Source organism: Gouania willdenowi, chromosome 12 (genome assembly GCF_900634775.1).
Source record: "Gouania willdenowi chromosome 12, fGouWil2.1, whole genome shotgun sequence".
NCBI classification, from domain to species: domain Eukaryota; kingdom Metazoa; phylum Chordata; class Actinopteri; order Blenniiformes; family Gobiesocidae; genus Gouania; species Gouania willdenowi.
This window is the reverse complement of record NC_041055.1, coordinates 17,285,881-17,302,717: the sequence shown is the minus strand read 5'-3', so window position 1 is coordinate 17,302,717 and position 16,837 is coordinate 17,285,881. Positions and strand designations below refer to the sequence as shown.

The following is a 16,837-nucleotide window of genomic DNA, read 5'->3' as shown; positions in this document are numbered from 1 at the left end:
CTCTTTGTATGTATTTATGTTTTTGCTACTGTAGTTGAACTGGGACATCTTGTTTAAGAAACATCCCTGCTTGTATTTTAATGATTCACAGCTTCCTGAACTCTGAATAACTTAAAGAATCTTTGATTACCTACAGGGGTGTGCTTTTTGCTTCGTAAACTTTGAATAATAAAAAATTGCATCTTAGTGTTCACAGTGCGAAACAAGTATTACATGTGGTGTTTGTGTCAGCCAGGTAATTATGTTGTTTTTCATATAAAGACAATAACAAGAATGATGTTTATGAGTAGGATTTTCATGGATTTTGAAGGTTTGTGCTAAACATGCAGTCTAGTTATTTAATATTGTTTCACTTAGTTTTTCATCTTGAATCTTTAATGCAGAGTTGAAGTCCTGAAAGGGTTTCCATAACTAAAGGTTTTGACAGTAGCAGGTAATATTTATTAAAAGCGTACAACACTAATTAGTAACCACAAGACTTTCCCCTATACCATGGAGCTGATGTTTTTCTACCAATCACCATTTGCGATTAATATATTATTCCAACTTGACATCACAAATTGCGTAAGACTTTTTCTTTATCTGTCATTTTGACTGATAGCGTCCTAATCTACCTTTATCTGCCGCTTTTATTTTAAAAATAATATTTGACATTTCAATAGCATTTAATTTTCATTCATTTTTAATATTATATAGGCTGAACAGAGAATATCTGTAGTGGAATTGCTGCAAAGGCTATTACTGTATATATGTTTTTTTTTTTTTACTTTTGCATTGCCCAAACGATGTGGAATGGCTGTTTTGATGTTGTGTTCGAGGTACAAACCACACTTTGCTCGGTTTGTCTTTAATCCAAATTAAACATTGTCATTTTCACTTCCATCCAGCATCCAAAAGTCATTTTGTTGGGCCAAGGAACTCGTCACAACATCAAACTATGAATACTGTTGAAAATAAGTGTTGTGACACTGTGTTCTGTGGCCGACAAAATGTTGGCTTCCTGTGAAAAAGGAAGCTGCATTTCATTCATAATCCATGACATTCATCAGAATCAGAATCGGAAACAGGAAAGGTCTTAATCACCAAGTACAGATTAAAAAAAAAATCTACCAATAGCAGAATGGCAACATGCAAAAAACAAAATGCAAAAAAAAAAAGAATGCAAAATTTAATGTTAAGATGGACATAATAATGTAAAATGCTTTGTGGACACACGAGTTTGGGTGTGTTGTAGCATTTAGCATTAATGAAAAATGGGACTTTAATATGTTCACCTGCCACTATAAGTGGTCAGGGGTGGGAATTGCAATCCATCAAAATGATCACTATTTAAAAAAAAAAAGAAACGTGTCAACAAAGGAACATATTTGAATAAAGCGATCCCTGCTTGACCAAAACTTATTGGCTCTCATTTATCACACTCTTCATTGAAAACGGGTGCAGATTTGAGCGCACATTTAGTGGTTTGACAGGACGAACGTCTGATCTATTAAACATTTGTATCCGACCAATTCCAGCGTACGAATGATCGAGTGTTGATAAATACGGCAGCTGAATTTGATCGTCATTAACATGTTACACCCTTAAACATTCCTGGTCTAGAGGCCTCGCCCACTGGGTACAAACAAATACTGGCAAGAAAAGAAACATTTATGTGATAAAAATGGCATCCTCACATTAAATCAGATCAAAACAAAAAAGTCAAAATTGATAAAAACCGAAACTCGCGTGGATATGTTCGTACGCACAGAGCTGCGTGTATGAGCGGTTGATCAATGAGGCCCATCCACTCTAATAATTTACCAACTGTAAAAACCGCATGCATGCTCACTCCTTTGGGATTGCTTTTTCATGAATAGAGCTGACTCATCATTAACCTCTCTGCTGATTGACGGGGTTAATTTATCTTTTTAAATACACTGACCTTTCTCATTTACCTTAAACACATCTGTCCAACAAAACGTTGCTAAATCCTTGTTTTTCCTTGTCCTGTATACAATGTTGCTGATGGCCAGTTTAATCCCTCTGTAAAGGATTTCTAACCCTTCCATACAAATGGCAAAAACTTTGATGAGAAGGCAAGTAGTCAGGAGAGAGAGAGCTGTTTCCCCAGTGTAGCCTGTGCCTTACTATCGATTGGTGTCACTCACCTCCGATAAGTGCTAATCAAAAACCTATTCATGAATTACTATAACTGCCTTTGGCAATAAATCACGGGACTGACGGAGATGCTTCACTCAATCTGTTTGATTTACTGTGGTCAGTGTTTTTGTGATCACAATCTAACTGCAGTCTTATTTTAGTCAGAAAAATGACTTTAATTGTAGTAATCAAAATTCAAAATGTGTATTAAAACTGAACAAAGAGTATTGGTATACCTTCAATCTCCACACAAAAAACTTCTACTCTTACAGCAAGTCCCGCCTCTTCATGCTAACTCACCTTGTAGCTTAAAACTGGTCACTGATTGGACAAAATGAGTTTCCTTCAGATTACACTACCTAACGATCATAACACAGGTCAAACATAAACGTGTGTCGCCCTTTGATGCTACTTACCTGCAGCTTTTGTAAAATCAAATGGAGAATAATAAACTCGTGATTGAATTTCCACTTGTTTCTCTTTCAGGACTGGCTGAGTAAGTTTGGTTACCTCCCTCCTCCTGACCCCATCACTGGTCAACTTCAGACCAAGGAGGCTCTGACCAAGGCCATTAAAGCCATGCAGAAGTTTGGAGGGCTGAAGGAAACTGGAGTCTTCGGTATGTACCTGTTTATTTGAACATTTGTGCATTAAAGCTCATAAATATCCTGGATATTGAAAAATGACACTGAAGTCTTAATGATTAAATACAAGAAACATTAAACCAAGCAACTACGTCTTTAGATACTTCCTTAGAGGGGAGTCAACATCTGTTTAATACAAGTGTACATTTTTCTTTTGCTTTTCTCGCCTCTTTTTCAGACCAAGCCACTCTGGGACTAATGAAAACACCAAGATGTTCCCTTCCAGATGTTTATGAGGCTGAGGGAACCACGGGACGCAGTAAACGAAGTCTGACTGCTCTCAACAAATGGAATAAGAGACATCTTTCCTGGAGGTAGGACACAACAGAAAACATCCAATAATGCTATAAAGGTTTAGCTGATATTAAACCAGCTTTCTGGGAGTAGACGTGGGTGGTTATGATAGCTTTTATCCTGGATGTAGGAACAAGCGGTAGCTTCCTTTTGTCTAGGTATCCACTTTTTTTTTTAAATATCCTTTTTAACAGTGTAGAATAAAACCAAGAAACCTAAGAATTTTTTTTATTTTCTTTTTTTTCTTTTTTCAAAAAAAAATAAAATCAAAAATTTCTTAAAATCTAGTATTAAAGTATGTCACATGTACTGTAAGTAGTTGTTTGGCCCCTTCTGCAAATATCCAGAAGCGAAAAATCACATCATTGTGCACCATTGTTGACATGCTAATCAGACAGGATAACTGGTATCTTTGCATTGAGTGCAATCCGTGTGGTTGATACTGTACATGCTTCCGTGGAGGTCAGAGCAGAACAGGAATGAAATAAATCTGGACATGCTGCCCCTAGAGGTATCAGCTATAACCATTGTCAGCTGTCTAAGCTAGGATTTGCTTTGTATCTTACTTGAACAAAATGAAAATCTCATACTAAAGGCCAACAAAGCATCATGACAAGAACTTTGACTAAATTAATGAGACTTTTATCAACAAAAACTTGCCTTCAATCTGCTGGAAACAATATTTTGTTTGTTTAGAGCCATATATCAATAAATCCAAGATCATTTGCTTGAAAAAGATGTAAAAGATTGAAATTGCTGCTTGAAAGTTTGTTTTGATCTCTTGTGTAAACACTTTTGTTATTGACATTGTTGGAAAAGTTTCATGCATTTTATTTCATCCTTACCATGATTTCTTGAGTTAGACCCCTAAAACTCTGCCAAAGTGACATTTGTGGTGTTTTCACAAATCGAAAGTTGTGGCAAAACAATGGCTGATGTTTATTTTGGGGCTTACACGGAAAGATCCAAATCCGCCCATAATTTAATGTCTTGCGGAGTGAGGTGATGTCACTGGAAATACCGGGAACAAACTAGAACAGAAATAGTGTCGAGCAAATCACTGTCCACCTTGTCTGGTGATGAAGAAATAACAGTAACAATAAAGTAAAAACACTTGTTTGCATATGTCTACGTGACTCCATGTCCCACAATGCACTGTGCAAAACTTTGAGAGTGTTTACAGTGGAGATCAAAACCAACTTTCAAGTGGCAATTTCAACCTTATTTTTTCAAGCAAACAATCTTTGATATATTGATCTATTAGGCTTACACTGTGCCTTCATCTTTATTTTTACAGATTAAGATTCATCCAGACGTTATGTGAGAAAGGCCGATTAAACGAGCTAATTAAATTTAATATCAATGTGGTGTTGGTGAGTGAATTGCTACACTTCAATTTTACAAGAGTTTGTAGGTTTAGAAGAGTCGGTATTTTCTCCAGTGAAGAAGCTAGTTTTTGCCTACGTGCAGAATTCTTTGATGGTGTGTTGACGATTCAGTAGTTTGGAATATGGCTGTCTGAGCTGCTTGTTTCCATCAGAATGGCACCATGAAAAGGCTGAACAGCAAAGAGAAAGCAACGAAACTCACTTTTGCTACCTGCTGTCTTCTACTGCGTTATACTGTACCAGCCTTCCTGGCTAAAACAGTTGTACACTAGTTTGTGGCCTTGAGAGGAAAATGTGAAAAACACTGACGTACACACTTTTTGTGTGTGTACTGTCATGCTCGTATGCATGCTCAGCCCCACTCCTGGTGGGATTCCACTCTTCTTCTTTGTACTTCTGCCAATCATGCCTCCTGCTCCTGTCAGCTCACTCCACACTGAACCAAGACAGCCTTGTGTGCTACAGGCTAGTGAAACACCTTTGTATTGAAAGCGCTCAGATTTGTCGAGCAGTGCACTGGAACAGTAGTGGATTATGTCTGGGCTTCAGAGTCATAGAGACATTTTTTAGCTAAACACCATGAGAAACCATACAAATGTGGCATAAAAGGGCTTCATTGGACTTCTTTTGTTTCCAGCATATTTTCTCCACCACTTGTTTTGCAGTTTTCTCCCTGTCTGCTTTAGAAAATAATTTTTTCATCATGTAATTCTCTGTTGTAGTTACACTTCATTAGATTACGTGGGTGAGTAACAAATCTGGGAGACCAGAGATAACATGCAAAAAGCTAATGAGTCATATGTGGCCCACAAGAATAACAATTGCTAAACATTTTTTTTTTTTTTTTGTCATCACCAGTTTATTGCATCACTATCTAGTATTTATATCTAAAGGTAGGAGCTTGATAGTTAAGGGATTAATATCTCTGCCAAGGAGGTAAAACACGATGGAAGATTCCATTAAATGCCGGGGAGGGTCTGCATCATTATAATGATTTTGGATCAGCTTCAAAAAATAAAAATCCCTACCTCCTATCATTGGCAACATTTCTAAAAAAATTATCATGGCTTGTAATGAACTGATCTTAAGGAAATTTGACTCAGATGTGCTAGTTTTCTTCCTTAATTATCCCACCAAGTTTCATCTAAATTGGATCTAGATACCCATACATTTGGACCTACTGTATCGGTATTAATGGGAATAGAAATATCTTCCAAGCCTTTAAAGTGTGAATGATTATAATACCATGATAAGGATGACTGATCTAGATAACTACCAATGTCTGGCAAAGAAGAGGTTTGGTGTTTGGCAGAGGTTTGCACTCTGTTTTTGTTAAAGGATACAGGCCAATTTTATAGGCTTTTAGTAAATAAATGGAACTCAACAAAAGCTACAAATGATTTGTTTGTGTCTGGGTGCTAAAAGTTGGAGATGTTGAGATCAGATTGCGAAACTTGCTTTTTTTTTTTAACTGGTGAAACGGCAACGTATGAAAAAGTGATTCTCCAGGAGGATGTTTTAGCCCTGTAACACCAAAAAATATGATGAAAACTTGAATAACATCTCTCAGGCCCAACCAGGACGAGGTCGATACAATACGATTGCTCGATCTGATTATGTGAGGATGCAAGGAAAGATGGATAACTTTAAATACGTATCAGGGGTCAACGACAACTTTCCAAAGTTTTTCCAAAAAAAAAAAACATTGCACTAATAAGTATCAGTGTGTGTTGGTGTGTGAGACAAAAGGTTGGCCCTCACACTAAAGGTTAAGTTTAAAATGCTGCAGAGAGATGTGTAATGATGCACGGTTTGGACGAGAGACAGGATGCTAGGTTGGAGGTGGCTCAGAAGAAGATGCTGAAGAACAGCTTAGATGATGTTGTGAGATCAGGTCAGAGGTGCCAGACTCACTTGTTGGAGGTGACAGTGGTTATTTCAGGAAAAAGAAGTAGGAGAGGAAGCTGTCAGGGACAAGAAAAATAAGTTTTCTGGCTGTACCCTGGATCAAGACGGCTGTTAGCAATACTTAGGGTAAAGTTATCATGAAAAATCTGATGATTTGCTGTGTTGACACCTGGAAGGATGGAAGAAGATAAAGGAAAAACAATAAGGATGAAAAGAATTTGATTTATTGTGATGCCAAAGTTAATTAAAGCCCACTTTTATTTTTGTGATTATTGTTTTGGGCTGATTGATTTTCTGGCTCCACTTAGTTTCCTTTAGTTGACTGTGTGCGGCACTGGTCCCACTGTTCTTCTTTTGTGCAGGTATGACATAGCAGTTAGCAATATGAAGACTTTTGTTCCAGAAAAAGATGTGTAACAACTACACTGCAAAGTTTGCAAAAGTGGTAAAAGCAACTGGAAGCGCTGCAATGGATTGTGTCCAGTAAGATTAATTGTAGTTAGATCCAAGATCCCATTACTTGACTGTAGGAAGAAAAGTTATTTTGCCCCTTATCCAGATCAGCATCACCTCGCCATTTATCTCGTCTCACTTTCTGCTTGTCTTCTTTCTCAGATCTGTCATACATACATAATTAGGTTCTGAAAACCTACACAATGGGGCTCTTAGTTATTCCACTAAAAAGGATTGAGGATATGGAGGTGTTGGGTTTAGTCGCTGTTCACGTCTGGGATTTGATCTAATTCATCTGTTTTTCACAATAGAAATAAGTAATTGATGACTGTTGAGTTGTCTGGGATCCTCTGTGCCAAAGCTTCCCCACTTAATCCCAATTTAACTCTGGTGTAGCTTTATCCGTTTGTTTTTTTTTTCTTCACCTGCATAAACACCTTTACACCACACTGCACACTGACAAGTATGTTACAGACATTAGCAGCCAAGTTGCATAACAGCTCACTGTTAGCTCATTATCTCATATTGTTAGCCCATTATCACAGTAGGCAGCCTGGCAGTCATTACCAGTCTGACTGATTACTCAAACCAGAGGTGTAGTCGGAAGCTGAGCGGAGGGAAGAGGAGACGCATTGGGGCTTGAAAATAATGAAGAACAAGAAAAAGTGAACAAGCAACCAAAATCATGGAGATTGCTCCTCCTCTTCGTCTTTCTGTGAAATCTAAAGCTGTTGCTGAGTTTTGATGACCACTGTAATTGCAGGGTTGCAAGGTCATCACTAGTGTGTGTCTCGTTTGGCTTGCATCATCATTTAAGTGAAGGAATTCATTAATAAATATCTGTAAATGTACTTGCAGCATTGAGCGACATTTTTTACCCCCGTTGAGTTATTTAGAATTTCTTGGGCCGAATCCAAATTGGAAAGAAGGTCGGTAATGAATGTTAAAAGGTTTCCTTGAGATGAGCTCAGCAGCAGCGAGTCGTCAAAGTATCAACAGCCAAAACCCACAGTGAGCGTTCAGCAATGTCACAGCTGTTAATACAGCCATCGGTCAGTTTCAGTCACTAAAGGAACTCTGGGAGTCTTGCAAAATATCAACACAAAGCTGCTAGCAGTAATGTTCACGCATACCACAGCAAGACACATGTTTTTTAAATCTCTCGTATGAACTGAGTGTATAGTGATTCCCTTGTTTCGTCTCGCCCTGTTCTGTCCTGTATCCTATTACTTTCAGTCTCATTGTATTGCACAGCTAAAGTAACTCAGGTTGAATTCAGTAGAAAAGACCCCACTGTTTAAACACAACTTTGTTCCAGTGAAAAAAGGTATTGTCAGTTTTGTGAGCAAGATTTGGCCAGTGGGCCTTGATTTTCACACACCTGTTATAGAGCCATAAAAATAAATGCAAGTGATTTTCTTATATGAAGCCTAAATGATGGGAATAGACGTTATCTACAGATTTGGTCTTAAAAACAGTCAAACTAAGAAACGACTCAATTAATTAAAATTTCTTGCCATTGTGTTTTTTAAATTTCTAACTTTCTGAATACCAAATTTAGTGAAATAAAGCTTGAGTCGTAATTTTTTTTAATCTGAATTACAATCTTACTTTAAAGCTAAAAGTTATATATGTTGAATTGATGAAGGGTCATGATTAATGGAGTTCGAGAGTTAGATCCTCCGCTAATGAATATTCACAATGTATAGACAAGAAATATTTTGTTCCAAGACACTCTTTTCAAATTTAAATGAGGCGTTATGTGGAACCCGCAGTAATATTAGAACAGTTATGGACATGGATGTTATTTTTGTGGCCAAGTGCGCAACAATTATTATGCTGCATTCGCACCAAATGCGTTTCGGGTGTCAAAATCGTTCCTCACGCCCCTAGTTAAACGCTTAGTGTCAAAGATTCTCTGGACGCGCGTCCAAACAAGTTGGGAAGGGAGCACGTTTAGGGGAGGGGCTTCTCTGTTGCCGGTGGTGTTCATACAATGGATGAAATTGTGGCAATCAGTTACGTTCATAATTCACCCAGTGACTGAAGTTGTGGGGAACATTATGTTGAGGAGGCGGTGTTTCCGGTCAGATGTACTTTGGTGTGACTCAGTGTGTGCACTGTGATGTTAGAGGGCTAGAGAGAAGTGTGGGTGAATGGAGAATAAAGTTTGATGTTCCTTGCTGAACACGGTGCCTCCGACTCCCGTTCATCGGCTCTACATTATGCAGACAGTGGCTTGCCTTTTTTTGCGCCTCGGCTGTGTTTCTGGATTCACCAGAGCTGTGCTCAGACGAGAGTCACTTTCAGTGCTACTTTCGTCTCTCCCATGCCTAGTTTAACAACCTGCTGACCCGCATCGGCGCTCGCATCTCCTACCAGGACACCAACTACAGGCGCTCTATTCCAGCAGAAGAGCGCTTGTCTATCTGTCTCCAGTTAGTGTGAGGAAAGCTCCTGATTGGTCAACTCGCCGCGATATGCCCCAAAAGTTCAACAATCCCAACTCCAGCGTCGGCAGCGATGGAGGCGCCGGACACACGTCCAAATCTTGAAATCTTAAAACGCGCAGCGTCAAAACGCACCGCACAGGAGGCGCGAGACGCACAGCGGGACCTCTGAAGCTCCCTAGAAACGCGTCCACCATATATTGTGAATGTACACCTGTTACGACGTACCAAATAAAAAAGAAAAATCAACAGAAAAGCCCCTCTCTGCTGCTGAAAATGCACTGTAAGGGGCAACATTACTCATTAGGAGATCCAACTTACACCATTGTGGGCCCCTAAGCTCAACAGTGCTGGTGAGAACCCTGATCTTGTTATTTTTAAGTTTTCCAAAAAAAAAAAAAAAGAATGCTAACATCATCAGACCATTCATGTTGTGAATCAGAGGTAGCAAAGGTAGGATGATTTATCGAGCAATATTATATCTTGATAATAAAAAATCACAAGGACCCCCCTCGCATTTCCATTCCTGCTACATCTGTTTCAAGTGAGCGTGCCTTTTTTCAAATGCAGGAGACATAGTCAATGTTCAAAGGTCTCAATCGCTGCCAGAAAATGTAGAAATGGTAATATTGCTGAAAAAGAACATGTCCATATTTTAAATGGTTAATATTTGAAAGAAAGAAAAAAAAAAAAAAACTTTTTATGCAAAGTTCATGCAAAGATGGAAATATTTTCCAATAGTAAGTATGCAAGTAAGTGCAGAGTTAAAGTCAAAAAGAAGCATGGTTATGTTTCTTACTCCCTTTCCAAAAATATCATATTGTGTCATTATCGTGAGCATTATCGTATTGTGAACTCTTTTTATTGTCCCACCCCTACTCGCGACTAAGACAGTGGTGTCTAAATAGAATCTGAGGTTGCAGGAACTGGCAAACATTCAAGGGTAGCATGGCTTCCTCGTTAAGATGGGATGGATGTGAAAGCTAATACCACTACACACATTTAGAGGAGAAGCCCATACATAAACATTATTGAAAGATTAACAAGCAGGTGGGATTCTAAGTGCCACATAAAACAGTGAGTGTCTTCTCAAACAAATCACTGGTAATTTTACAAATGGACGGACTTAATCTGTCTGATTCTTGTTTCATTTGAGCCCAATAACCTGTGAAAATGTTGAGCAAAACCATTGGAATATTCAAGACACCAATATATTTCAGGGGCTGGTTGTATTGTCACATTGCAGATGCAGAATTGATGAGTGTCACATATAAGACAGACTTGCAGGGAATAAGTGGGATATCTTTTTTTGAAAAGGGGGAAAGATTTTTGGAGCGAGGAGAGACACATACAGCCTGTCTTTCATCTCCAGAGAATGTGTTTTCAGAGTGTGCGCGTGTTGAGAAACCATTTGCATGTGTGTGATTGTCTTCCAGCCTCCCTACCTTTGTGAATGCATGCATGCATGCATTTGAAACTCCATCAGCATGAGCTTTCAATTTGCAGGGTAATCAGAATATGTGTACAGAGGGCGGTTGAGCACAGGAGGTGAATATTAGGCGTGCGTGTGTTTGTGTGGGCTCTTTAGCATTACTTTTGATGTCAGCTCATGTCTCTTTGGAGCAGCAAAGCCACGGGAGGTAAGAGGCTGCTGAGAGACGGAAGGCGGGAGATGGCATAAGAGACTTATCTTTATCCATTTCTCTCTGTATCTTGCTCTCCTTCGCTCACTTTTCTATTCATCTGTGTCTGTGTATGTGCATGTATGTTGGGATTTAGGGAGAAAAATATGAACTTCAGAGGAAAAGGTTATTTGTCATTGCATCCTTACTTGATTGAGAAAAAAAGTTGCATTCAATCAGCTTCATGTCCATCCAGCTCATCCATCAAGGTCTTTTAATGTGTTTTTCCTCATGTAGGTGGTAGGCAGGGCTGAACTGTAACCTGGTGTAATGTAAACTATTTCTCCTTTTAATCAAGATAAGAAAACCTCAGCCTTTAAAGGTTAAGCAAGATTTCTGAAGGAAAAGTCAGGTTATTATTTTGATGACACACGTTTTGGCTGCACACGTCAAAGTGGAGCAAATAGAAAGTGAGACCAGCTCCAGCTCGGCTAACTTTACAGTTGGGTAAACATTCACGTTTGCACTTTAAGGAGGGTTCTCACCATTGCACCGCTGGTAAATTTTGTTGTCTTAAGATTTTCATCATGGTTTTCATCGCCTACATTTTTTAAAGGTGCAGTCTGCGACTCTTATGAAAGTGACTTTTTGTCATATTTGCTAAAGCTGTCAGTATGTAAGGACAGATTTATATCAAACTAGTAGTTTGTGTAAAAAAAAAACAAAACAATCAGAGCCAGGATTGTGTTTGATGGACTGTCTGAGAGGTGTTGCTCACAGTCCCCGTCCCTTTCCCTTATAGCATATAGTATATTTCTAAATCAGTAATTTCACTTGTACTTAAGTACATTTTAAAAGAATTAAAGTCATTTGTTACATTTCTACACCAAAACATTTCTGAGTAAATTATTATTTTTTTGGTTTTAAAATGATACACGGACATTGTGAAACTACAAAAAATGTAATTACCAGACAACAATCAAATGCATCACATCATAGCCGAACAACCACATTAAACTAATGCACAGCTTTGCCAGAACATAGGAAAGGCAACAGTATCATAATGCAATGTAAATTGTGCCTAACTTTTTAAGTTTACATGAGATGTTTTCTGTACGCAAGGGAACCGTGGCAAGATTTATTACCAAAAATAAACATGGGGGCTGAAAGTAACTAGTAGCTTTTGTAAGAGTAAATGTTCATAAGAGCTTCTGGAGTGTCCATAACATCATGAAATAACAATTATATTAAAAAAAAAAATTGTAAAATACATATTTTAGTTAAAGACTCTAAAAGACCGAAACTAACATTGAAATTTGCTGTCAAAATGAACACTGCATTGCACAGATATAATGTAAAACAATTTTTTTTCTTTACAGTAGATTAAATAAAGAGCAACATCAAACAACATTTTAAGCAACATGTGGATTCTTCACTTGGGATTTTTTTTTGTTGATAGGCCTGTGCCAGTTGGCTACTGCGTGTTTTCTTCTCACCACCCACACAGGTTATGACACTCGCACTGAGCTCCTGCTTTGCTCTGTGCCACGTGTTGGCTTTATAAAAAAAATGAGGTTGACTTTTGGACTAAAAGCTGCTATCTGGAGTTTCTGAGAAACGTCTCGATGTCCCACCCTAAACAGCTCCACTTCCTCAACCTTCCTCTCCCAAGCTACCAAAAACCATGCCTCGACATTTCTGCACTCGCATCGGGTTGCATTGATTAAGGTCTATGGGTCAGGTAAGAGCCAAAAATAATATTTACCTGTTTGTTGTTGTGACGCGCGTGCACAGTTCCACATTCACTTTGATTGGCGTATTAGGCTATTGTTTCCATTTATATAAGGGTCTATAGGACAAAGGAGGGACTTATATACATTCATGTATATGAATGACCACCGGCAGTAAACCATCGTAAAAGACTAGTTAGGTATTTTTTTGTATTTCAAAAGAATCATACATAAACTCTGGATATCAGCTTTAATGTTGACTGTAGGGTCAACAACTGAGGCATCCATGATTCACAGACATGTTTGTAAGTTTTGGGTGAAATATAGTTTACTTTGAATGGCCTTGAGTTAAATTCACTAAGATCTGATCAAATAGGTTAAATTAACTTGTTATATAGTTCACAATCTAAGTTTTACATTTCCAAACAAATTATGGAAAAAAATTGCTGGAATCATTGGACATAAAACATGATTCAGCTGTATTTTACACAATGCAAAGTTAGATGTTCGTGTTATCCAAGTTCCAGGATATTATGCTTCCTGGAATGGGCTATGTGCACGCATAATTTCCGCGTTTGGCGTAAGGATGCAATGATATTTCCGTTCGCGGCATTCAGAATGTGGAAATACCAGTGTTATATTTTAAGTTGCTGCTGCAGCAACGGCAGATGTGGTCAAAGAGGACCAGGGAGCTAAGCCGCCCTCGTCGATGCCGGGTAGCTTTTATTTACCTTGTACAACTGTTTTAAGTGTTACTATATGATTGAGTTTGCAGCTCTGTATGCGGACGCGTCACATTTTTAACACCAGACTTCTCGGTGCAAAGTGACCTCGCCGCGGCTGTTGTAAACAGGAAGTTACGTGTCTTTATTTTTATTTTTATTATAATTTTACAAAATCTACATTATCTGTCTCATGAAAATAAATAAACACTTGAGTCGCTTCCACTGGGAATCGATCCTGCTTCAATGAGAAAAACTAAATCCATATGTCCACTGATCAGCTGTCAGCACACACTAATCTAATCTCTAAATAGCGTGTATACTGGAGGTCGCAGGGGAAACGCAGTGTTTCCATGTTAACTTGTGACCGCGTTTACCTGAATTTACCCACGGAGAAGCTATCTCCATCATTCTTTTTGTTCACAAATGACTCTAAGAACCTTTTTTAAACAATCTGTGGAGCCAAACTTCATCATGCGAAACAGTCGCAGGAGTTCAATATTTTCAACTCTTGCGAATATGACGAAAAATCGGGAGCGCGCTCGCACAGCGAAGGCTCTGGGCGCGTCTATCCATTGACTTTGTATGTAATCTGGACGCACGAACATTTCGTGACGCATCCAGTGTGAACACAGCATTACACTTAGAGATTTATGCTGTGCACTTTCATTGAGCATCATTGACCTCCTATTATGTGTCCCACGTGTGTCCAGCATCTAATAAATGCAGCCATCCCATCACAGCACACGTATGTATTGTATTCAGCGAAACAGACAATATAAGATCATTAACTTACGACCGAATTATTGTAAATCCACACAAATATAGTGATGTTGTGAGAAGAGTTTTATATATATATATATATATTTTTGTTAACTGGTGACCCACTTCTGATGGTTGCACACCCACAGTTTACAGCTTCTCACAGGTAGCCTGGAAAATAAAAAAAATATACACCTATTTAAAGACACTAAACAATACTATTAACAGCTGAATAAACATGATTATGGGGTGCATTATAAACTTCTGTATCATATATTATTTTCAACTTGAATTTAAAGTTACGTCAGGCACAATAAGAGCTGAAGAGCGGCGTTTTACATGTCGTATTACACATAAGGGGAGACACAAATAGTAAAACAATACAACAATACCTAAAAGACGTGATAATAAAAGGCAAATCAAATGACTAAACAGAGCGGTGAGGTCGCTAGCATAGCACAGTAGTAGCATTCAGTGATCGCCGGAAGTAAACAGCCTTCCTGACATTTCAGCAGAAATTTTGTCATGTTCCTGCATGCATTGAGCCCATTGCTGCAGAAACCCATGTGCATGGTGCTGGAAACAGAGGTGTAGTCAGACACACTTGCTGGTCTGAATGTCAAAACCAGTGATTGCTTTAGGTCAATGATCCACACACACAGCTCTAGTGAGGACACATGGCAAGCTGTGCTTCTGGTTTTATGAACTCAGATGTCTCCACAGTCAATGTTGGAGAGATCGACTCACATTTTCACCCCAATTGCACACCAAATGAGATTCAATATCAATATATTTTACCATTGGCCAAGTGCACAGCAATTGGGCAAGTGTTGCTAGGTAATTGTGATTATTTTCCATACAAACTGTTGCTTCATTTTAGCTTTTTATCTAAATAAAAATATAATCTGCTGGAAAACAACTATGAAGCATATTTGTTTTCACATATCTTAGTTAGTGTTTGCCTAGAGCAGACTTGGACAACTGATGGTTCGGGGACCACATATGCCCTCGGTTAAATTTTTTGTGACCCCAAAGGAAACGTTCAGAATAACTCTAAAAACACACAAAAGGACAGAAAAATACACAAAATGACTCTTAAAAAATGCGTTGAAAATTGTACAATAGGAAACCAAAAATACACAAATTTACTCGAAAAACACATACGACCATGATAAATAAACGCAAAAATAACAGAACAACAAACAAAACAAGCACTATAAGACACAGACTGACAAATAAAATATACAGTGACAACATAAAAAGTGACAAATTCCAAAAACACACAAAACAGTCAAAAAATGCACATATTGACTCCAATAACACACAAAATGAGATACAAATGTACAAAATTGCAACAAAAATACACAAAACAACAACAGAAATATACTTAACCACAACAAAAACAGACCAAACCTTTTTGTTCTTTCCTATATTAATGTTCAGATTTATCAAACCTCTAAATGCTTACATGATGCTATAATATTGTGGCCCTTGCGTCAGAGAATCATCTTTTTGTGACCCTCACTGTGTTCAAAGTTACTCGACCCTAGTCTAGAGATTAGAACTTAAAAGCATCCAAAGTGTCTCTACAGCACAAGGCATACAGTACATACACTACCGGTCAACAGTTTTAGAAGACCCTCATTTTTCCAGTTATTTATTGCAATTCAAGTCGTGCAAGTCCAATGAATAGCTTGAAATGGTACGAAAGGTGAGTCCTGAACAGCCAGAAGTAGGCCTTTTTCATGGAACACAGATTGGGTTAACAATATAAAGCTGTTCTGCTGCAATGAAGGTTGAATCAGCCTTGAAAACTTCTTGGTAACTTCCAACCCCCTCTGTCTGCATAAAAGCAGTGTTGGAACACTCATGAGCATCAGGTGACCAGGTGATCCATTGTTCATGGATTCCGTGATTTCTTTTTCAACTCAAATTGCTTATTTGTTCTATGCTTTCATTTCAGAGTGCAGTAACACAATGAACGGAATAATTTTCAGTAAAAAACTGGAAAAAGTGTGGTGTTCTGAAAATTTTGACCGGTAGTGTAGATTGGACAAATGTTTGTATGTAAGCAGGCAATGCACGGTTAGAAGTCATCACTTATTTGCACAATCATGGCAAAATAGGCTCCATGATTGTTTCAGGGCAAGGATTTCTAAACTTTTTTAGGGTCTCTTTACAGAAAAGAAATTTTTAGAGAGCTTCACCTTGAATGTTTGCAGTAGTGCAATACTTGGAAAGCAGGGCTGAAAAACTGGGTTTTTTTTCTTTTATAAGGACTTCTATATCATCTGGTTTTTCCATAGACTTCACGTTTTAACTTGCTGGCAACCAATATATATATATATATATATATATATATATATATATATATATATATATATATATATACATTTAATACGTTTATTTATTAATTTTTTTATTTTTTTGGTCACTAAAACCTTTTCTCTTAATTGCACGAGATAATTCTTCTAAAAGTGGCACTTGCATCAGGTTTTTGGAAATGGTCCTCTCTCTTTATTTCATATATGCAGTTTGAAGAACTTGAAAGCTTTGAGTGAGTTCTATGTGATGATGGGAATTGCTTCAAAGTGTTAAATCCTCCCAACTTTCTATCAATTATATTTTTTTGGAATCCTCTGTTTTTCGTTATTTTACAAGTTATAAGTTTTGGACTGATATTACACTCTAGTATTGTAACACCATAGCCATATTTTGATAG

General features: G+C 38.0%; 1 protein-coding gene across 1 annotated transcript in view; it reads left to right on the top strand.

The window, feature by feature from the left end:
• Positions 1-16,837, top strand: part of LOC114473278 (matrix metalloproteinase-17-like) — a 97,168-nt gene that overhangs the window by 29,648 nt on the left and 50,683 nt on the right. The window contains exons 2-3 of the mRNA XM_028462796.1: positions 2,629-2,761; positions 2,965-3,100. Coding sequence (XP_028318597.1) covers positions 2,629-2,761; positions 2,965-3,100 — 269 coding nt within the window. The remainder of the gene's footprint in view (positions 1-2,628; positions 2,762-2,964; positions 3,101-16,837) is intronic.